The sequence below is a fragment of the Oncorhynchus mykiss genome, chromosome 8 (assembly GCF_013265735.2).
Source record: "Oncorhynchus mykiss isolate Arlee chromosome 8, USDA_OmykA_1.1, whole genome shotgun sequence".
NCBI classification, from domain to species: domain Eukaryota; kingdom Metazoa; phylum Chordata; class Actinopteri; order Salmoniformes; family Salmonidae; genus Oncorhynchus; species Oncorhynchus mykiss.
In genome coordinates this window covers 12,513,591-12,537,498 of record NC_048572.1, presented here as the reverse complement: position 1 = coordinate 12,537,498, position 23,908 = coordinate 12,513,591, and the positions used below count along the sequence as shown (strand labels likewise).

The following is a 23,908-nucleotide window of genomic DNA, read 5'->3' as shown; positions in this document are numbered from 1 at the left end:
TAAGGCAATAACGCTGTATTTCTTTAATAAAAACAACATTCAATCAGAAAGAGAGAAAAAAAACTATCCCTAATAGGATACAGTCACTGGATACTGCACACACAAGTCATGAATCTACAAAATCATTCAGTGACAGTAATAATGCTCCTCGTGCAGAATAAACCTGACCTTTGAACCCCTGGCAAATCCTGCCAAATCCTGTGTGGCCAAAGGATGCACATTCATTAGTGCATGGGTCTTGACCCTGGAAAAGTTACAGCACTCCATCACCCCTTCTACTAGCCACAACTTTCTGGTTGTAAAAATAATGTTGATGTTGATTATGCAATGGAATCATGGCAAAAACCACACACAGAGTCACTCTGATATTATATATAATCATATTTATAAGTGCCAGTATTAGTATTTATACATTAACAACAGTGTCATACATATTCATTTTCTGTAACCTAAAAAGCTAATGCCATGTCAATCATTTCAACAAAGTCTTGACTGCTGGTGTACTAAGCTTCAGGCCTACGTTTATATCACACGTTGGCTACTACATCAGCCAAATGAAATACTAGGCTATTTATCTATCTGTAGTCAGTTTAATCTTTCCTTGCAACAATGGTCTAGTACAGGAACTATTGCAGGCTATTTTCCTCCTGCATTCTAAAGTATAACCTTCGCTTTATTCAACAAAATGTTTGAAATATATAAAGACATACTTTTTTCTCTGATACACACTGTACCAATTGCTAGTCCTAGGTGCAGGGATTTAAAGAAACTAACTATATCCATTGTGTAACTAACTACACTGTACATTAAGAGGTTACAATAAGAAGTGAAAGAAATAAAGAAAGATTATCAGTGACTATCTTTGTCATGCCCCATTTATTCTGTATCCATATTATAATTGTGACATGTAGCCTATCCGTTTTTTAATTGGACGTGTCAGATTTCAATGCAGCCTTTCTGTATTTGAAAAAACTTAAGAGGGAGAAATTAAAATGGAAGACACTCTACTTTAGCTTTGAGGTGACTGGGGCTGAAGAAGGAAAACCACAGAGTGTTGGGAGCACACAGAGAGTAGTTTAATGCAGGACCAATCCTTGCCCTGCACCAATCCCTGTGAGCCATGGTCCCATATTTATCAAGAGTCTCAGATTAGAAGTGCTGATCTAGAAAGGCAAAACTGATCCTAGATCAGCACCCCAATATCAGACGCTTGATGAATACTATCCCTTACCCACTGGGCCAAAAATGGTTGAATCAGCGTTGTTTCCACATAATTTCAACTAAAAAAATGTAATGTGATGACGTTGAATCAACGTGGAAAACTGATTGGATTAGCTAAAAGTCTTCAAGGTAAAGGGATTTCAATGTTAACCTAAATTGATTGATGTATTTTTGTTGTTGTTGTTGATTTCACGTTAAATTCACGTTAGTTGACCACTCAAAAATATGTCAATCAAAACTAGATGTTGAAATGATATCTGTGCCTAGCGGATAGCTACTGCCTATACTTCACTGGTCTGGGATCAGATTCTCTCCAGCAGGAGTAGTGGGCTCCAGTGAGATGGACTTGCTCTGCAGCAGGCCAAAGTAGCAGTTGATTCTCTTCATGAAACAAGGCTTAGCACACAATATCGGTTATGTCAGTTGGATGGCGAAAAATATACAATGTATATGAGGAAAAACAAATGTCTGTTAACATTTTGAGGAGGATTGGTGATATAATTGAATGTCAGCTTGATATACTGTTTCTACTATTTCTATACTGTTTCCAGTGGCTCAGAACAGTGGCACATTATTGGTCATCAAATTCAGTTAAAAAAAATTAATCCCTGAAAGTATCTTTCCTCCGAATGTGTGAAAGAACAGTTCATGCTTATATGCAAGTTATTAAGGGGCATTTATATCAAAATGCTGCTTCGCTGAAATCAATTTTCAGACTAACACATCCAAAAATCGGCAGGCATGTAAGGTTTGATATGATTTTCTGTAAACAAAAATACTTACAATGCTATTTCAATTACATTGAGACCTGATAATACATGTTTTGTATGTAACACACCCACCTCTTACACTTATAATGAGCTATAACATTTTCCCCAAATGCTTTTCAGTCGACCTATTCTATTCAATTAAAGATTAAAATATTTAATACAAATCTATGGACAATGGGGACGTAGTTTGGATACACAGAAAAGTGCAACATGAGCTTCCTTGCTGTTCGGATTGAATTAGTGATGCGTAAATAAGGTAGCTTGAACCACTTCAAATATGATTTGATATGATCTCAAATCAATACATGTATGCTCTGGGTAAAAACAACTGACAAGTTGATAGCACTGGTCATTCTGGGTTGATCTCAATGGCATAACTTGGCTTCCTCTCCTTCTCTCCGTCTGCACTGATGGTCAAGACATTAGACAGGTTATGCAGGAAGTCCTGCTAGGGATCCACCACTTAAACGAAGGAGAGGAGACGAGGAGAGGAAGCCAGCTAAGAATATTAACATACACCCAAGGTCTAATGTCTGGTTCATGATAGCTCCAAGGGTTGTGGATAATGTATTTGCAGCACAGGGCAGGAGATTTAGGCCTCTGCTTTGTTCATGGAATGGTCTCCGTGAGCCAGGCTCTCCTCGCCCTCTTCCTCTTCAGGAACCTAAGGACAGTCACATCTCAGTCAGTAACAGATCTTACAGTTTAGCCCAATTTCATCTACGCCAAATCATATTTGTTATAAGATAGTTTTTTGTTTTTTTTTACAAATGTAACATTTTTTTTTGCATGTCACTAGGTGGTCACGTGACATGTAATACAATACAATATGCCATTATGGTATTGGATATCTCAAATGTTATATGAGTGTCACACCAATACATGAAACATCATGTACCGTGTACTATATAGCTCAGGTGTTTGATTCAACTGTAAGCTAGTGATGTTCAAGGATGGAACAGTATGATGTGTTTTATCTCTCAAGTTCTTACCTCCCAATAGATTGAATCATCAAAGCAGTTCTGATCTGGAGGCTGTCCCCAGAATGGAAGTTTCATTATCAGACCTGTACAAAGAGATACGTCAATTACAGTATGACTCAATACGTTTCATGGAATAAAGTCAATTGTTATGACCTACGATTTGATGATGAGTGTAGTAATATAATATTTATATTACCACACGAAAACCGACACGACAGTGTGTTCAAATTGATTTTGTGATGTCGATTTTTTTGAATGACGAAACATTTGACTGTGTTTTGTCCACCCACCTGTCATGGCTCCTCCAACCAAAGCGAACCCAAGGGATGAGGCCAGGGCTGCAGCCTGCATGACAGCGCTCCTGAAGGAAGAAGGGCGGAGAAGAGAAAATGAGAAGGGTACAGTACTTTTTTTTATTTTTAAGATACCCTTACTTTGACACTTATTATTATTGAGGCCAAGGTCATGCCTTCACTGAAAAGTGAATTACTATAGACATCACAAATATGGCCACTGGTCAAAGATGCTGAGTTTCCCATTTCTGTTGAACATGAAAATGACTACACATTGTAATTTACCGAAAGTCTTTATAAAATCCTTCCTGTTTCTTAATCTGCTTGTACAGTATGAAGAGTGTGGTTAGATGAGCCTTACCCATCCTTCTTGCCCAGAGCGACAGCCACAATGCCAGCGATACCCCCAAGGATGCCAGGCATGCCGTGCAGATTGTGAACGCCACAGGTGTCCTGGATGCACAGGTTGGATGCCAGGATGGGCTGAAATGCAGAGAGAAACAGTTCTCATTTACATTATTCCCTACTCATTTAAAAAAAAAATAGAGTTATCTGATGGTAGGTGTTTGTTTTGACTAAAATGCAATTTTCTCCCAGCACGCAAAACTGGTTTCACCAACCACAACCAGAACCATTTTTGCTCATTAGGCTCATTATTCAAAAGAATGTAGGTGTATTGCCACTCACAAGACACATTACAACCCTAGTTAACTATGGCATTTTCTAGACAGTTTGGTGTCCTGGTCCATCTCAGGATTGTCGTCCTATTGGTTCAGACGTGTGTGACCTTTGTACTCACAGTGAGGAACTTGAAGCCCAGGGTGGAGACGATGCCAGCCACGAAGCCGATGATCATGGCACCGAAAGGCCCGATATTCATGTCAGCGCAGGTTCCCACGGCAACACCTCCGGCCAGAGTGGCATTCTGGATGTGGACCTATGGAAGCATCTATTAGCTTTGGTATAGTAGGTGCTGTGTGAGATTCTATTGTCTCTCTCCCAGAGACACACATGCACACACACACACACACACACACACACACACACACACACACACACACACACACACACACACACACACACACACACACACACACACACACACACACACACACACACACACACACAAACACACAAACACACAAACACTCAATAGCCTTGTTTGAATATTTCAAGTCAAATAAATTGAGGAGGTAAACAATCTACAGCTTTGCTTCTGACTCTTTGTGGTTTGAGTGAAGCATGTGATATCTCACCATGTCCAGTTTCCCTTTGTGCTCCACCAGGCTGGAGACGGCATAGGCGGAGAGCACACAGGCAGCCAGCGAGAAGTAGGTGTTGGTGACAGCCATGAGTTGATCAGCACCGGGTTCTGCAATGGCAGAGTTGAAACTGGGCCAGAACATCCAGAGGAACACGGTACCTGGAGAAGATATTCAAGTAGATTTTTATTTGTCTGCTACTTCAATTGATTCTGAAATATATAAAACAAAATGAATGCATTAAATGTATCAAAACTATGTCAAACAGAAGTTGGCTGGCTAGTCTGAAGCAGTTAACGTTTTTGTCCACTAGGTGGCATATATGACTATGATATGCGCAGGAGCCTCCACTTGAGCCACACACATACAACGCCGTTGTGAGAAAAGTATAAATATACCGTGCAAACAGACACCAGGGGCTAAATGTATCAAGCATCTCAGCTTAGGAGTGCTGATCTAGGTTCAGGTCCCCTAGTCCATATAATATCATTAATTTTGATCTAAAAGTCAGAACTTGATTTCAAATCAGCACTCCTATTCTGAGATGCTTGATACAAAAGGCCAGGCATTCCCTAGGCATTCCCTTAGGCACGTATTGCAACATTTCTATTTCTAGTGCTCCAAAGATACATAAGGGGACATTTGATCAATATTTAGCTAATCTATCTTTTAATAGTAGTTAGTGACTGACTACAGTAATAAGATCAACTGAATTTTGCATTGACTGTGATGACTGCCATGTGAGTTGCTGGTCCTACCGATCATGGCGAAGAGGTCAGAGTGGTAGACAGAGCCGTCGTTCTCATGACCGTTCCCCAGAGCTGGCCTGTACAGCATGCGGGCCACTGCTAGACCGAAGTATGCTCCGAAGGCATGGATAATCATAGAGGCCCCAACATCATTGGCCTGTGAGTTGGACAAACCACATAAACTACTTCATTATGTTGTAAAACAAAATACAACAATTCAAATAAAAGCCCTCCCAAACAAACTTTCTGCTTAGCCTGCTAGTTGTCTCAATCACTTGTCACTCATCCATCCCGCCTCTGGCCATTCCCAAGCAAAACTAGTGCACTGATTGGTTGGGAATAGGAATGGGACAGATTCAAGAATAAAATTTGACCCCTTGACCTTAAATGTATTTTTTCCAATGGTAGACTCATCCCTATGAATTAACGGCATGATTATATTTATATGAGCCCGTTTGGTAGGATGAATCTTGTCTAGTTGTTTTGGGCTGCCACTTCTCACCACTAGAGAGAAATCTCACTGGGGTTAAGGGTCAGGTGGTGGGGTCGTGGGGTGAGGTCGTGTGTGTAAGGGCCCAGGTAAACGGGTAGTAGTCATGCACAGTAGGGGGTGGCATGCACCTTAAAAGTTTGTTTACGGACCGCCATGATACCAAGGAAGAAGAAGAAGAAGAGGTAGCTATGCATGGATCAACAGGAGATTCACCTTTTTTTACCATTACTCACAAGTTTGCACACAATATTGCTCATTGGACTGTATTAACAAATATACTTTTTTTTGCATAGTGTTGTCTTTCATGTACACGAGTGCTTAGATGAGTGGTTGTTGGGGGTGAAGTTAGTCTGTTGTGACTGACTGTTAACATAATGGTTGGTTCTGGGTTCTGAGATTATGGTGAAGTGCACTGACCTTCAGGACTTCGGCCACCAGATGTTCATTGATGCCGAAGATGGTGATTTCAAGGAGGGTCATGATGAGGAGCTGGACTGGGCTGGTTTTTCCCAGGACCGCCCCGAACGAGATCAGAACCGTGGCTGTACTGAAGTCTGCATTGATCATCCTTTTGGTGAGGAGTAAGAGGAGGTGGAGGTGGAGGTGGGGAGAGAGAGCGAGAGAGGGAGACAGAGAGAGAGACCGAGAGAGACAGAGAGAGAGAGATGCATTATTAACACTAAAACAGACCACTTCCTCGGGTGTCCTCTATCATGTGGACATAATGCTGCTACTGCTAGCTACATTCCTTCTGACCGTACTGTGTTTTATTGTATTTACTTGAAGATGGAGACTTTGATCTTTCCTTCGTCCAGGTGCCAGAGGCCTTGCACGAGGAGACCCCACTGCAGAGCGAAGGCGGCCAGGAGCAGGTTGAGGCCCACGCTGCTGAAGCCATATCTCTTCAGGAAGGTCATCAGGAAGCCGAAGCCAATGAAAATCATCACGTGGACATCCTGGAACACTGTGGACCAATGAGAATGCAGGTCAGAGGTCAGCTCAGGGGAGTTTGACTATTTGAACCTTAACACAACATGGTTTTATTGAAGGTCCATTTTGGCCAATCTGGTCCTATTTGATTTATTCATCACATTGAATGAATGCTGAATGAAAACAGAGAGGATGAAAACAAGGACACTGAATGAAAACAGAGAGGATGAAAACAAGGACACTGAATGAAACTAATAAAGGGTGTCAACAAGACAAAAAAAGAAAGAAATGCAACTGTAAAGACATTCAAATCGGTTGACAGACCAGCAATTGATCAAATACATGACTCACGGAGCAGCCGCATTGGACTGTGCAGCAATCGTAGTAACCCCTATCCCCACAAGGGGTCATTGTAAATCCGGACTTGTTAGAGGATGGAAGACCAATTCAATTTGTCTGTGAATGGGATACTGAGAACTGAGGCTCCCGATCAACGTGTCGTGTCAGTAACCTCACGCTGTTCCATTCACGGACTTCACATGATTTTAATCAAGTCTTCTGAACTTATCAGAGGGTCTCGGGGAAGCAGACACTCCACAGTTAAACACATTCCTCACTATTAGTTTCAGTTACTGGAATTATAAGGACAGGGGTCTTGAGTAGGGATCACTGTCCTTGCACTTTATGTACTGTATGCTTAGATTGATTTTACATAAGAGGACAGAGACTTTAGAGGGTGTATGAGGGCTCTAGTTCACTGTGTTTGTGGACAGTAGGACGTGAGCTCTGTCCTATCGTCTGCAGATAAGGATCAGGCTACTAGCCCAAGAGACTGACCAGACGTGTATGTGTGTGTGCATCTGGTGTGTGTGTGTGTGTGTGTGTGTGTGTGTGCATCTGGTGTGTGTGTGTGTGTGTGTGTGTGTGTGTGTGTGTGTGTGTGTGTGTGTGTGTGTGTGTGTGTGTGTGTGTGTGTGTGTGTGTGTGTGTGTGTGCGCATGCCTGTGTCTGTAGCGTAGAATGGTATGTCCACTGTCGCCAGAGGAATGATCCTAATTCTCCAAGCTCCACTCTCGCGCAATGCTCACAAAAGGTTCCCTTCCCTGAAATGCCTGACAACAGGAACTTCCTAGTCCCAAAAGCCATGTGTGATGGATGATGGGTTCTCATCTGGAAAGTACATGAGGGTGTGGCAGAAAGGGAAAACAATAGGCCTCATTTCTCCAGGTCTGGTTAGCATTGTGGTGAGCAGTTAGCATTGTGATGAGAAGTTAGCATTGTGGTGAGCAGTTAGCATTGTGATGAGAAGTTAACATTGTGGTGAGCAGTTAGCATTGTGGTGAGCAGTTAGCATTGTGGTGAGCAGTTGGCATTGTGGTGTCACGGCAGGACCTAGGGAGACCGTCACTACTCAGAAAGTCCTGGCTGGGGAAGTGATGGAATATAGGGTGTGTGGTGGGGGGTTTGGGGGCTTAGTTGCAGCATAGACTAGCCCATACGTCCATTGTCTTCTTTTTGTCTGTGACTATGTACAAGCATTTCGCTACTCTCACAATAACATCTGCTAACCATGTGTATGTGATCAATAAAATGTGATTTGATTTACTGTATGACTGTCTACCAGAATGCCATTCTAGAGCTTATATACATCTCTATCTTATATTGCGGTCTTGAAATACAAGACCTTGCTATAAGTATAACTGATGCTGCATTGTACAGTTGTAGAGGGATTGTTGTAACTGTTGTAAATTAATTTTAGAGTTGAGTTAGTTTGGAGGCTCCCTGTTTCTGCCACACCTTGATAGAGACAGAATAAACAGGAAGGTTAGCTCTTCTAAACAGATATTGTCTCCGATTAGAAGTCTGTGAATTCCTCTCTCTCATTATTGTGTTTACATGTGACTGGCTCCTTCTCCCCAGTAGTGCATTGTATTGCAATGGATGATATTCAGCACACTACACCATGATTGTAATCAGGTTTAGTATTACTTACGCAATGCCTCCGAGACGTCATAGGATACATTATAACCCTTCTGGCACTGGTCAGAACACCCGCACCCATCCGGGAACAAACAAATAACTCAAATCTATTCAATCTTTTCCCTGATATCGAAGTCTGAACAATGTCAAATATGTAAGATATACAAATAGCCTTGTAAAATATATATAAAAGGTAAGATATACAAATACCCGTGTGTTGACTTGACTTTTGTTACGGAACAAATCTGCATTTTTGTTGTTAATACATTGCATGCAATATTTTCTGTTCTTTGGCACTGATTGTGGGTACTTATTATTGGGAATGTGCAAATCAAACATCTCAGGGTGGATGCAAGGGAATGGACCGTATGCTAATAATGCTAATAATACAAACTAGAATATACATGTATCGTGTAAAGCTGCTGAGAACTGCCTTACCTGATAACTTCCTGGCGTTGCAAGCACAGAGCACCAAACTTTAGAACATAACAGCAAAACAAGTCTTAGCTTTTGTCTTGTCTATATTGCATATCTTTTTTTTGGGGCCCACCGCTACACATTGTCATCTTAACCAGCACTGTCATCTAAAATCTCTAATGTTTAATTTATTTGGATTGGTAAGGTATGCACTATGTAGTGACCCATTGAGGAAGCCCTTGGACGGTCCTATATCACCTGAATACTTGATCCCTTGGCGACATCATACCAGTTGGCGTCTCTAAGAAAAGGATGTGGTGGGAGCTAGAGAGGTCCATTTGGAACTCAGCCTCGTAGATGACCTCTTTGCCCAACATTTTAGGTCTTCCCCCATATGGTAGTTGTATTGTGCTAGCACTCTAACCAAGATTTCAAGCATTTTCTGGATTGCTAGTCTTCAACATTTTCAATAATGTTGAATCCTGGCATGTTTGGAGGTCAGTGCACAACGATCTGCCGAAGACGCTTGCTCTGAAACGTGTCAGCATCAAACATCATTGAAGGGATTCAAATTGCTGTTCCTCAACCGTCCGTCAACATTTCAGTAATCCTAAGTGTGCTCATTCTGTCTCCCGGGCATGAGGACCTAGTGCCAACGCCACTGCATTCACTAGGGCGGGCGCCCGTGACAGTATGGATCATGCAGATACAGTTGAAGTCGGAAGTTTACATACACTTAATTTGGAGTCATTAAAACTCGTTTTACAACCACTCCACAAATTTCTTGTTAAGAAACTGTAGTTTTGGCAAATCGGTTAGGACCTTACTTTGTGCATGACACAAGTAATTTTTCCAAAAATTGTTTACAGAGAGATTATTTCACTTATAATTCACTGTAACTCACTTACACTTATAACTCACTTACCTTCAAACTCAGTGCCTCTTTGCTTGACATCATGATAAAATCAAAAGAAATCAGCCAAGACCTCGGAAAAAAAATCTAGACCTCCACAAGTCTGGTTCATCCTTGGGAGCAATTTCCAAACGCCTGAAGGTACCACGTTCATCTGTACAAATAATAGTACGCAAGTATAATGGGACCATGCTGGGACCATGCAGCCGCCATACCGCTTAGGAAGGAGACGCGTTCTGTCTCCTAGAGATTAACGTGCTTTGGTGCGAAAAGTGCAAATCAATCCCAGAACAACAGCAAAGGACCTTGTGAAGATGCTGGAGCAAACAGGTACAAAAGTATTTTTATCCGCAGTAAAACGAGTCCTATATCGACATAACCTGAAAGACCGCTCAGCAAGGAAGAAGCCACTGCTCCAAAACCTCCATAGAAAAGCCAGACTACGGTTTGCAACTGCACATGGGGACAAAGATTGTACTTTTTGGAGAAATGTCCTCTGGTCTGATGAAAAAAATTGAACTGTTTGGCCATAATGACCATCGTTATGTTGGAGGAAAAATGGAGAAGCTTGCAAGCCGAAGAACACCATCCCAACTGCGAAACACGGGGGTGGCAGCATCATGTTGTGGGGGTGCTTTGCTGCGGGAGGGACTGGTGCACTTCACAAAATAGATGGCATCATGAGGTAGGAAAATTATCTGGATATATTGAAGCAACATCTCAAGACTTCAGTCAGGAAGTTAAAGATTGGTCGCAAATGGTTCTTCCAAATGGACAATGACCCCAAGCATACTCCAAAGTTGCGGCAAAATGGCTTAAGGACAACAAAACTCAAGGTATTGGAGTGGCCATCACAAAGCCTTGACCTCAATCCTATAGAAAATGTGTTGGCAGAACTGAAAAAGCGTATGCGAGCAAGGAGGCCTTCAAACCTGACTCAGTTATACCAGCTCTGTCAGGAGGAATGGGCCAGAATTCACCCAACTTATTGTGAGAAGGTTGTGGAAGGCGACCCGAAACGTTTGACCCAAGTAAAACATCTTAAAGGCAATGCTACCAAATACTAATTGAGTGTATGTAAACTTCTGACCCACTGGGAATGAGATTAAATAAATCATTCTCTCTACTATTATTCTGACATTTCACATTCTTAAAATAAAGTGGTGATCCTAACTGACCCAAGACAAGGAATTTTTACTAGGATTAAATGTCAGGAATTGAGAAAAACTTTGTTTAAATGCATTTGGCTAAGGTGTATGTCAACTTCCGACTTCAACTGTATGGGCAAACCTCCAAGGCACCAGTTTAATTTAGTATCTAACTGAATCTCACTGCAAGTCACTTTTTATGTTGTTAACTGTAATTACAAAATTGAATTCCGTCCGAATAGCGCCTGACTTTGATGATAGGGCTTTACGGCTGTGAAACATCTCTGTGTTGGATAAATTCTTAAGGTCCCACTTCTCTGAGGAAAACAAGTATTTCACAGAGCCACAGAACCCATTGGTTTCTCTCAATTACATTTTTTCAATACTGCTTTTGTCCCTTGATGATAAAGCCCAGCAACAAGATAGGTTCCTTTTTTTTTAAATTGCATTTCTCTGCTTATTTCCTCTGCTTTGAACCTGTAATTGTAGAGTTTTGGTATGCACCATATAGACGGACGGACACGGGGTGCAGAGAAAGGAAGTCGTTGCCAGTCATTGCATATCTAACTGTATAATTCCTTAAACAATTACTATTTAAGTCATTACTAGCTTGAAATAAAAATGTATTTATCGTGGTTTATGTAGGATGAATTTGGATATTTTATTTAACCTTTATTTAACTAGGCAAGTCAGTTAAGAACAAATTATTATTTACAATGATGGCCTAGGAACAGTGGGTTAACTGTCTTGTTCAGTGGTAGAATGACAGATTTGTACCCTGTCAGCTTGGGGTTTCGATCTAGCAGCCTTCGGCTACAGTGATACAGTGGGACATCATATGAACTGGGACAGCTTAATCCTGATGCTTTTCTTTCTTCGTCTGACAAGAGAAAATCAAAACTATTGTTAGGGCTCTTGAGTGGCGTAGTGGTGTAAGGCACTGCATATCAGTGCTAGAGGTGTCACTACAGACACTGGTTCAATTCCATGCTGTATCACAACCTGCCGTGATTGGGAGTCCCATAGGGCGGCGCACAATTGGCCCAGTGTCATCCGCGTTACGGTTTGGCTGGGGTAGGCCGTCATTATAAATAAGAATTTGTTCTCAACTGACTTGCCTGGTTAAATAAAATAAAATGAATTGACTAAGCCCTTGCTGAGAAATCACATCACTTAATTGGAGTGACATCATAGATGGGGGCAGAGCAAGCTTCAAACAGGAAGGTAAGATCAGTGACATAGCTTTTTTTCTGTTTTGATGTTAAGGTCACAAAAACTTGCACTGTGCCAAATTGTGATGTAAATGTGCATACTATGTACTTGTGCATCAAAATACATTAAAAAGTTACCAATATTATGTTTCTATTTGGTCATTCAGTCAGTTTTTGTTGTTGTTCTGCTTCACCAACCATAGTGGTAGGACAGCATGAAGTAACTAAAGTGGGACAGTCTTATAGGCTTTTCCAATGGAGGACAGAGATCCAGTTTACTTTAGGGACCCCCTGTATTTAGGTTAGGCAGGGCTCTGCTTCTTGTAGTACTATATCCTGTTCATTTTTTCTTGTAGTACTGTTATTAGTATTGTTATTAGTACTGTTATTAGTATTGTTATTAGTACTGTTATCAGTATTGTTATTAGTATTGTTATTAGTACTGTTATTGTATTGTTATTAGTACTGTTATTAGTATTGTTATTAGTACTGTTATTAGTACTGTTATTAGTATTGTTATTAGTACTGTTATTGTACTGTTATTAGTATTGTTATTAGTACTCTTATTGTATTGTTATTACTACTGTTATTGTACTGTTATTGTACTGTTATTATTACTGTTATTTGTACAGTTATTAGTACTGTTATTGTACTGTTGTTGTATTGTTATTAGTACTGTTATTGGTATTGTTATTAGTACTGTTATCGGTATTGTTATTAGTACTGTTATTGTACTGTTATTAGTACGGTTATTAGTACTGTTATTAGTACTGTTATTGGTATTGTTATTGGTATTGTTATTAGTACTGTTATTAGTACTGTTATTTGAGTGAATTCAGAAAAAGTGGGGCAGTTTTTACATTTCCGTCTTCTGTAACCTCTTCAGAAATCGATCAAACATATTAGACCAACAATTCAAATCAAATTGTATTTGTCACATGGGCCGAAAACAACCTTACTATGAAATGCTTACTTACTTTTTAAGTAAGTAACAACATTTTAGCAAAAAAAATAAAAAATACAATCTAAATAAATAAATGTAACACAATAACGAGGCTTTATACCAGTACCGAGTCAATGTGTAGTATCCCAGTTTATTTAACCTGCTGTCTCAGTCTACCAAATGCAAACTGAAAATATGGTTTTGACTCAGTGCACACAAATGGGTGTGTCATGCCTGCTGTGACTATGATTAGGAAACATCTTGACGTTTGCAGAAATGTATAATGTGTTGGGCTTATATGTTGGATAGATGACAAAAGAGGTGACAGAAGACAGAACATTCTAAAAGTGTCCCACTTATTTTGAATTGACCCTATATTGTTTCTCTGATCATTTAGAACAACCTATAGTTATAAAAAATATTAGGATGTCTTTGGATATGACTGAACGTAAACAAAGAGTGGAAGTTCACCCATTTTTACACGTGGCCTAATTTTCACTCTTTCTGTCCTTGTAGTTGATTCCTCCAAACCGTTTTTTGTTTTGTTTTGTTACAGAGAAAATTGGTCAGATTTGGCTGAGTCATCATTGACTATAATGCAATATGCAAACATGTTAGGAAAACACATCAACTCCCATTCTGAATGTCTCTGCACAACATTATTTATGTCCACTGTGCCATAAATCCATGTTTGAATGATTGTGTCTACAACAACAAAAATATGCAAATATGGATTTATGGGACAGTGGAATTTGTGTTTCTGAAATTGAATGCAGAGATGATTCAGAATGGGATTCTGGTGTAATATGAGTAGGTGTTTTCTAACATGCTTTAGACACATTTTCATAATGCAAATGGTTTTGGGGATCAACTACAATCACAAAAAGAGTGAAGTGTAAGTCTACATGTAAAAATAGGTGAACTTCCCCTTCAGCATTTCTAAACACTGAACTAATCTCTTTGGGTCACAGCTGCCCCACCCATTTATGGTTAAACCTCTGTACTGTAAGTCTTCAAGTATTTATGCTGTATAAAGATTTATGTACAAAAAAAAGGCCATTGTCATATAGGTAAAGTAGTAGGGGTGGGTCTGTGTCACTTTTCCTCTGATAAGTCACAAGATTTACAATAGTCTCCAAACACAAATTCATGTACACATGTGCAAACATTTTTACCCCTAACTCAATCAAATTCCCATTAAAATAAATGAAGAATTTATTTCCCTTCAGCGCATATGCAAGTTGCTCCAGTTACATTGTAAGTATGTGGACGGCATTCATCAGACACTCATGTCCAGAGCGACTTACAGGAGCAATTAGTGTTAAGTGCTTTGATCAACTTTTCACTTAGTTGGCTCTGGGAATTGAACCAGCAGCCTTTTGATTACCCAACACTCTTGACTGCTAGACTAACTGCCACTAAGCTTTCCCTTTGTACAATCCATCTGTGGGTAGCCACAGGGAACCTGCCCAGTATGAGAGAGAGGGGTGCCCCTATGACAACTGGAGCATCTGGCCCGTTTCATACAGAATCATTTTAGGCGTGAGTGTGCTGCAATGGACACATGCACAACCAGGATTGGGTAGCGTACTTTCTAAATGTAATCCATTACAGTTACTAGTTACATGTCCAAACTTGTAATCAGTAACGTAACTTTTGAATTACCCAAGCACAGTAACGCAATCTGATTACATTCAGTTACTTTTGGACACATTTCATCTTAACAGGCATTAGAAGAAGACAAAAAGGATTCCTCAAACACATTTGGTGTGTTATCATAGTGGTCTCTGACTTGTGGTCAGACTCACTCAGGTGGAACAAACTTAAACTTGTGCCTTTTTTCAATTCTGAATTGAACGTCATTGAGAAAACAGAAAGGTGTAATAATGTATTTTTTTTTACTAAACCTCCTCTCTGAAAGTAATCCAAAAAGTAATCATCTAGTTTTTCAAAAGTATCTGTAATCTGATAACAATATTTTTGCTGTTAACGTAACTGACTACATTTTTTCTGTAATTAGATTACATGTAATCAGTTACGCCCAACCCTATGCACAACAAGCTCACACTATGCTAACCCACATCCTTTCCCTCTGATTGATCACAGGAGCTACTGCACAATTATAAAGAGAAGAGGGGTCAAATCATTGAGACTCAATTGCATTATTAACTTCATAGACTGTCATCCATAGCAACCATGGCTGCTATCAATAAGCCAAATATAAACAGATCCATTATTCTTCAACCGGGCTCCCACAGCCAGACTGACACACTGACAGACTATGTGTAGCACCACACTGAGGTAGCCTGCTCCCAGATCTGTTTCTGCCTTGCCAACTGCTATGGTCATTGTCATGCGAAGACAACACAAACTGATCTGGGAACAGGCTAACACTGAGAAGCCTTCAGGTGTCACTTACTGGGGTAGAGGGTCAGAGGATTCTGTTCCGTCGTCTCCTCATGGTGTGTGGCATTGTTGTGGGCTCCGTGCCCCCCGTGTTTCCCATCATCGTAGACCACAAACACAGCAAACAGGATGATGGTGATAATCTCCAGAGTCAGAGCCAGGATGGGAAACTTCAGCCTCATGTTGGTGGAGTAAGCAGGCATGCTAGCATGAACTAATTCTGTGTGTGTGTGTGTGTCTCTCTCTCTCTCTCTCTCTCTCTCTCTCTCTCTCTCTCTCTCTCTCTCTCGCTCTCTCTCTCTCTCTCTCTCTCTCTCTCTCTCTCTCTCTCTCTCTCTCTCTCTATCTCAGTCTGTCCCTATCTCTGGCACACTCTCACTCCCTCTCTCCCTATCTATCTTTTGGGGCTGTGACGGTGAAAAAGCAACTGGTGTCTGGTTTTAAATTGGTGGACGTTTCATGGGGACCAATGGCAGGGCATAACAGGCAGGCCCGGGTGGTTACTCCCACTTCTGGACTTTGCTTATGGGGATTGGTTCCCTCCCTGTTAGGTGTTTACTATTTTTAAAAGAGGGGGCAAAAACAAGACTTTGGCAAAACACACAGTAATGACAACCGGCCAGTGACAGAGCCATAATATGAATGGCTAATGAGCTTTTTCAAACTCATTTGTAATTGTAATGTCATATTAAATTGAGGCATAATCCTGTAAAAATTAAGATTAAAAAGCAGTCTTCATCATGTGCTGTGCAAATATACACTTTAAAATCCTTAAGATTCGATTGACACACCTGTGCGTCAAATCTAATTAACATGATAAAAAAATCCCCATCAAAATCCATCAGTTTAAGATAGAGATATCCGCTAATGTCGGCCTTCCGCATCTGCGGTGGAACGTGGTAGAGCTACAGCGCTGGTTGTCAGAGCAGGTTAAACGACCCCATCAGTGACACTATGTCAATGTAATTCTGTCCTAGTGCAGAAATGCTTGTTTAGTTCCACCCTCCGAACACTGACATGTGGCTCTTTATAAATATTGACAATCATCTCCACCTTCCTTTGTGTGCATAGCTTATATGGTCTCTAGCACAGCCCACACTCCGAGATTTGTAAACAAACCAAAAGCCAGGGTCAGGGTAGCTTCGCTAATAGCTAAGGAGCACAGCACAGCTAACGTAGCTACGACGAGGTGAAGGACCATCTACTCTCCTCCCTCTTCTGCGACGGAATCGAAAGATCAAGTTTAAAGTTTTATTAGTCAAATGTACAGGATACACATGGTATACACCATCCAATGAAATGCTTAAGGATGAATACAGAGTTTAGTGGTAATTCTGAAGTTTTACTGGTGAAGCTAGAGGGTAGCTAACCGTCTCCAATAATGCTAGCTAAAACTAGCTAGCTACTGGTAACTATTATCAACAGTGGATAATTGGTTCCAAAAGTTGTTTCAAGCATAACAGTACCTATAACTATGCTAGCTTGCTACCATTCAGCTGTTTCCGATATCCTACATTTCTTAAGAGTAAAGGTAAACAACATTACCAGTTAGCTTGTATTCTCTGAACAATAACACCAGTGTTTAGGTAACAGAATGTGCATAGTGTAATATAGGTTGTAGCCAAGAGAGGAGGAATTGGAGGCTTATTAGAGCACAGACTTGGTTCTAATTTTAGTGGTGCTCATGAGGACCCCCATAACAATTCAAATGTCTATGTGGCATTTCGGAACCATCAGTAGTCAATGTGTGATAGAACCTACCAGAGCACAGGAGAGGACTATAATGAACGTGGGTGTTCTGTACATTGTTATCATGTATTGTCCATTCCATTGTTTGCTCAGCTTGTAATTGTAGTTGGTTATGTAAACATGATCAGAACAGGCATTGAATGACAAACAAAACAAAACATGGACCGATTCAGTGATTTCTTTTTAAAAAATGTACAATTGTCACGGCCGTTAAAAGAAGAGGACCAAGGTGCAGCGTGGTGAGCGTACATACTTTTAAAAGTAGATGTCGCCAACAAAACAATAAACAATACCAAAACAAACCGTGACGCTTAAGGCTATGTGCCATCAAACAAAGTTAACTTCCCACAAAGACAGGTGATAAAAGGGCTACCTAAGTATGGTTCTCAATCAGAGACAACGATAGACAGCTGCCTCTGATTGAGAACCACACCCGGCCAAACACAAAGAAATAGAAAACATAGAAATAAAGAAACTAGAATGCCCACCCTAGTCACACCCTGGCCTAACCAAAATAGAGAATAAAAGCCTCTCTATGGCCAGGGCGTGACAACAATTTTTTCCACATCTTCACTTTATCTCAATATTAAAATATTTCTGCTTGCTCAGCCTGTACTTGGTCTGCGACACACAGCCCGGGAGTCCTCAGTCCTGTAATAATCAACTAATCATCAAACTTTGATAATTTGAATCAGCTGTATAGTGGTAGGGCAAAAAACTAAAAATTCACTCCTTGGGATCCCGGGGAACGAGTTTGAGAAATGCGGCTTTGCAATTCCCAAAGCAGTTTTGGAGACAAAACTGGTAATAAAACTAAAGCATTTGGTAATAAAACTAAGGCAATGCGGTAGGGCTAGTACTGGTAAAGCAGTTATTCACTAATTGAGCTATACTGTATAGCTTACTTCATATGGATTGACTTTACTGCTCAGTTAGCTGTAGCTAGCTAGCCAGCCAAACTTGAATAATAAGTGAGCAACTACTACTTGCTAGCTAGCTACACTGTTATACTGTTGTTATAATAATATACTGTAGCTCTTTTCTTACTCACCGTTTCACCGGCGTCAGCCCATCCAACATCTTCGAACAGTCAAAGTGTATTGCAGACAGCAGTAAACCAGTAAAGCAACAGTTGTGAACTGTAGGAACAATAGGTTGTGAACAGGAAGTAAGAAGCAAACACGTGTTAGCTCCAAGAAGTTTGTACGTGGTTCCAAATGAACTAAAGCCAGCCCTATAACTCACGTAAGTCAGAAAGAACTTGCAAGTCATTGGCACCAATTTCCACGAAGTTCCCACTTCAGATTTCCAACTTCAAGCCCAAATATATCATATTTTGACTAAAATGATGACCTATTGACTTAAATCGTTGTGCAACATCATGGGTAATCTCTGGTCATAGCTTCCTGGAGGTGTGCACCAGGAGACCAACACCACACCCCCATGTAGTAGTACTGTACATCCTAGCAATGTCACACTCTGTGCGTTGAGCCTGGTGTCCTGTACAGCAGAAGAACATTTTAGCCTAATATGCCAAAACTTAAGCAATTTAGCTTGAGGGAGCCAATGGATTTTTTCTGATCTCAGGCAAAGTTACTTAACACATGTGCTTGTTCACCGAACCACTACTTCCTGGTTAGTCATTGGTGAGTAACCATGACTGATACCTGAAGAGTTTCATTGGCTACAGGCTTTGGTTTAGCGGACTTATGTAATCTTCTGATTTGCAGAAGACTCTTGTTTGAACCCTGTCAATCATATTTGGATCAGATGGGTCTCTGTAAGAGAAAGGATGGTGAATTTTAACTGAGGTGGTCCAGTTACCACACATGCATGATGAGTTAGCCTAACCTTGCTTGAGACCTGAAGAGTTGCATTGGCTCCCCGAGTCAATGCCTAAGCTTCATCTTAGCAGGCCTATGCTTTTCTGGTGCGCAGGAGACTTGAGTTCGTACCCAGTATGTTGGTTACACTAGACTAAGATTAATGTACAGAGAGCATGACATGGCTAGGATGTACAGTGCATTTGGAAAGTATTCAGACCGCTTGACCTTTTACGTAAATGTGATATTACATGTATTTATTTATTTCTAAGAACCTGTTTTTACTTTGTCATTGTGGGCTATAGTGCGTAGATTGATAAGGGGGGAAACGATTGAATCAATTTTAGAATAAGGCTGTAACAAAATGTGAAAAAAGTCAAGGGGTCTGAATACTTTCCAAATGCACTGTACTACTCCAATCCATACTAGTACTAATGCTACCACACACCCTTTGTATCCTAACGTGAAGCTGTCTCCAAAACTGCAAGGTGTCTCTTCAGTAAAAAAGAAAGTGCTTGCTGGCCAATGTGGTACAAAATGCTGCAAAGTAATAGTAAAAAGTGCAAACTACAGTTCATGTAAAGTTGTAAGGACAAAACAATTATGTTTCAATAGCTAACTAGCTTGCTTTCAAAATTGAGAGATTGTGTGTATGTAGCTAATGCAATGAGTTCATCCCTCAATTTTGCAATTCTGTGTTTAGCAGAGTAAAATGCTGTCCCATTCAACATGCAGCAAATGCGAGTACTAATATTGCCATTTTCTCTTAGGCTACCTATCCGAGCCCCCCTCTGCTATGACTAGCCACAGAAGTAAAACCATGGTCAGACAGAGGCCTTTCTCTCCACCCAAGCAAGATATTTATTTTTATTTTTATATATTACATGTATACTAAAGTATAGTAAATACACTACAAATTCTAATAATATACTTCAAATGCAAGATGTACTTTTCTAGTATATCTTAAGTATACTATAAATATACTATCATCACACTTCAAAACAATTATTAAAATGTTATTAATTAGTAGTGTTTCCAGACTATTAGTATGCAATTAATATAGTAATTGTTTTTGTTTTTCAGTCTGCATACTCACCAGACATGTCACCCATTGAGCATGTTTGGGATGCGCTGGATCGACGTGCACCAGTGGCGACCCATCATTCAGGGCACATTCAGCCCCACATTTTTAGCAACAAAAATGCTAAATATTTTTTGGTTTGTTTGTTTTTTTGCGGGGGGGGGGGGGGCTTGCCTGTTTTGCATGTTATTAAGGCATTAATACATGTCACATATCAGTTTACAAACAATGTAAAATAATATATACAGTGGGGAGAACAAGTATTTGATACACTGCCGATGTTGCATGTTTTCCTACTTACAAAGCATGTAGAGGTCTGTAATTTTTTATCATAGGTACACTTCAACTGTGAGAGACGGAATCTAAAACAAAAATCCAGAAAATCACACTGTATGAATACAGTGTATCAAATATTTGTTCTCCCCACTGTATATCATTGAGTTAATAAAGCCACATACAAACATGGTCTATTTTTTGTTTTCTTGAGTAATGGAGCTCCAAAATGCAGGTGTTTCAGCCTAGCTCAGTGCTTTCTGTGGTGGTGGGGCAAGCCAGCAGAAAATACGAAGCGTTGCACCATGATTGGCTCAGTCTTCTGTCACTCATGGGGACACCGCCTCACCGCCAAGTCTAAGGGTAGAGCTCGAATATTCAAGCCCGTTGGGTGCTGCCATAGAGTTAGATTAGAAGTGCCCATCCAAGAAGGCTCAAGGTCAAATCAAGTTATTTCTACAGTAGCTTTGATTGGACTGATCATGTCAACATCAAACTTTCCAAATCTTAATTAGCAGTCATCAACATGAATCAAGTCGACAATCTACTGGAAAATCCTTTTTAATCCCTGTCATATGAAGAGAAATAATGAAGAGAAATTATAGATCATCGGCCATTGGACATAAATCGCAAATTCAACAATGAGTGATTTGGAAGGAGTCAGTGGCTAACTGCAAGCATTGCAAAGCAATCATTAGCCTGCTATTCAGCGGAGTGGCTGTGTGGTCCCAAGTCTAAGATTAAGGGTCTCTTTTCCTAGATTAAAATTATGACATTCAACATTGGCCATACTGTCAATGAAGCATGAGTTGTGCCACGCTCAAAACAACTATTAAATCGGAACTGCAAAATCTGACTTTAGTGAGTTCAAGACATTGTAAAAAAAAAACTTGAATTGTAAATCGGAAACTCGGGCCACTTTCTAGAGCTACGACCTGAAGATCACTGACGTCATCACGATTCAAACTTTTATTCAGAAATCCCAGTTGTCTTGAAAGCACCATAAATCCAGAGAATGCCAGACTTTGATGACAAAGTTTGAGGACAAAATTTGCCCACGAAGGACCGCCGCCCCACCTTCCTGTTCAAGTGAGCACAGCACAACAAGGTGAGTCCAAAAATGTCTTGTATGCTGCTGCATAAATGATGTAATATGTCAGGGAGATATGTATACTGTAGCTAGTAAAGTAATACTAAATGTATGTTGTGTAGTAAGCTGTTAGTAGCCCATGTGCCTCACCATAATAATTTGGTCTATTTTCCGCTCTTAATTTTGACTACTGTTCTGACTTGGTGGTGCACATGGTGCATGAGACAAATGGTGGTCACACCAGATACAGTGCCTTGTGAAAGTATTTGGCCCCCTTGAACTTTGCGACCTTTTGCCACATTTCAGGCTTCAAACATAAAGATATAAAACTGTATTTTTTTGTGAAGAATCAACAACAAGTGGGACACAATCATGAAGTGGAACGACATTTATTGGATATTTCAAACTTTTTTAACAAATCAAAAACTGAAAAATTGGGCGTGCAAAATTATTCAGCCCCTTTACTTTCAGTGCAGCAAACTCTCTCCAGAAGTTCAATGAGGATCTCTGAATGATCCAATGTTGACCTAAATGACTAATGATGATAAAAACAATCCACCTGTGTGTAATCAAGTCTCCGTATAAATGCACCTGCACTGTGATAGTCTCAGAGGTCCGTCAAAAGCGCAAAGAGCATCATGAAGAACAAGGAACACACCAGGCAGGTCCGAGATACTGTTGTGAAGAAGTTTAAAGCCGGATTTGGATACAAAAAGATTTCCCAAGCTTTAAACATCCCAAGGAGCACTGTGCAAGCGATAATATTGAAATGGAAGGAGTATCAGACCACTGCAAATCTACCAAGACCTGGCCGTCCCTCTAAACTTTCAGCTCATACAAGGAGAAGACTGATCAGAGATGCAGCCAAGAGGCCCATGATCACTCTGGATGAACTGCAGAGATCTACAGCTGAGGTGGGAGACTCTGTCCATAGGACAACAATCAGTCGTATATTGCACAAATCTGGCCTTTATGGAAGAGTGGCAAGAAGAAAGCCATTTCTTAAAGATATCCATAAAAAGTGTTGTTTAAAGTTTGCCACAAGCCACCTGGGAGACACACCAAACATGTGGAAGAAGGTGCTCTGGTCAGATGAAACCAAAATTGAACTTTTTTGGCAACAATGCAAAACGTTATGTTTGGCGTAAAAGCAACACAGCTCATCACCCTGAACACACAATCCCCACTGTCAAACATGGTGGTGGCAGCATCATGGTTTGGGCCGGCTTTTCTTCAGCAGGGACAGGGAAGATGGTTAAAATTGATGGGAAGATGGATGGAGCCAAATACAGGACCATTCTGGAAGAAAACCTGATGGAGTCTGCAAAAGACCTGAGACTGGGACGGAGATTTGTCTTCCAACAAGACAATGATCCAAAACATAAAGCAAAATCTACAATGGAATGGTTCAAAAATAAACATATCCAGGTGTTAGAATGGCCAAGTCAAAGTCCAGACCTGAATCCAATCGAGAATCTGTGGAAAGAACTGAAAACTGCTGTTCACAAATGCTCTCCATCCAACCTCACTGAGCTCGAGCTGTTTTGCAAGGAGGAATGGGAAAAAATGTCAGTCTCTCGATGTGCAAAACTGATAGAGACATACCCCAAGCGACTTACAGCTGTAATCGCAGCAAAAGGTGGCGCTACAAAGTATTAACTTAAGGGGGCTGAATAATTTTGCACGCCCAATTTTTCAGTTTTTGATTTGTTAAAAAAGTTTGAAATATCCAATAAATGTCGTTCCACTTCATGATTGTGTCCCACTTGTTGTTGATTCTTCACAAAAAAATACAGTTTTATATCTTTATGTTTGAAGCCTGAAATGTGGCAAAAGGTCGCAAAGTTCAAGGGGGCCAAATACTTTCGCAAGGCACTGTACTAACCTACAGTATCTTTTAAGGTATCTGTGACCAACATGTGAAATCCATAGATTAAGGCCTAATACATTTATTTAAAATGACTGATTTCTTTATATGAACTGTAACTTAGTAAAATCTTTGAAATTGATTCTTTCAACAACAAGGAAATTTCGAAGTGACTCCAAACTTTTGAACGCTAGTATATATTCTACCAACGGGACATTAAAAACTGTAATATCTTATGTTTCACCGAGTCGTGGCTGAACGGCGACATTAAGAACATATACAGCTGGTGAGCTATACACTCCATCG

At 40.4% G+C, this 23,908-nt stretch overlaps 1 protein-coding gene across 1 annotated transcript; it reads right to left on the bottom strand.

Annotated features, from left to right (window-relative positions):
- Nucleotides 1-365: 365 nt before the first annotated feature.
- rhag (Rh associated glycoprotein) lies at nucleotides 366-16,104 on the bottom strand. The gene is made up of 10 exons (XM_036984796.1): nucleotides 15,733-16,104; nucleotides 6,552-6,735; nucleotides 6,189-6,339; nucleotides 5,288-5,435; nucleotides 4,524-4,690; nucleotides 4,067-4,204; nucleotides 3,629-3,750; nucleotides 3,265-3,335; nucleotides 2,984-3,057; nucleotides 366-2,655 (listed from the first exon to the last, which is right to left on the bottom strand). The coding sequence occupies exons 1-10, from the start codon at nucleotides 15,920-15,922 to the stop codon at nucleotides 2,584-2,586; spliced, it is 1,317 nt and encodes a 438-aa protein (XP_036840691.1). The 5' UTR covers nucleotides 15,923-16,104; the 3' UTR covers nucleotides 366-2,583.
- Nucleotides 16,105-23,908: the final 7,804 nt, after the last annotated feature.

Excerpts from the sequence above, each read along its gene's own strand:
- rhag (XM_036984796.1), bottom strand. The coding sequence starts at position 15,922 with ATGCCTGCTTACTCCACCAACATGAGGCTGAAGTTTCCCATCCTGGCT. Across the intron at positions 6,340-6,551 it reads ATCAAAGTCTCCATCTTCAA|GATGATCAATGCAGACTTCA; the intron begins GTAAATACAATA and ends CCTCACCAAAAG. Across the intron at positions 4,691-5,287 it reads TGACCTCTTCGCCATGATCG|GTACCGTGTTCCTCTGGATG; the intron begins GTAGGACCAGCA and ends TATCTTCTCCAG.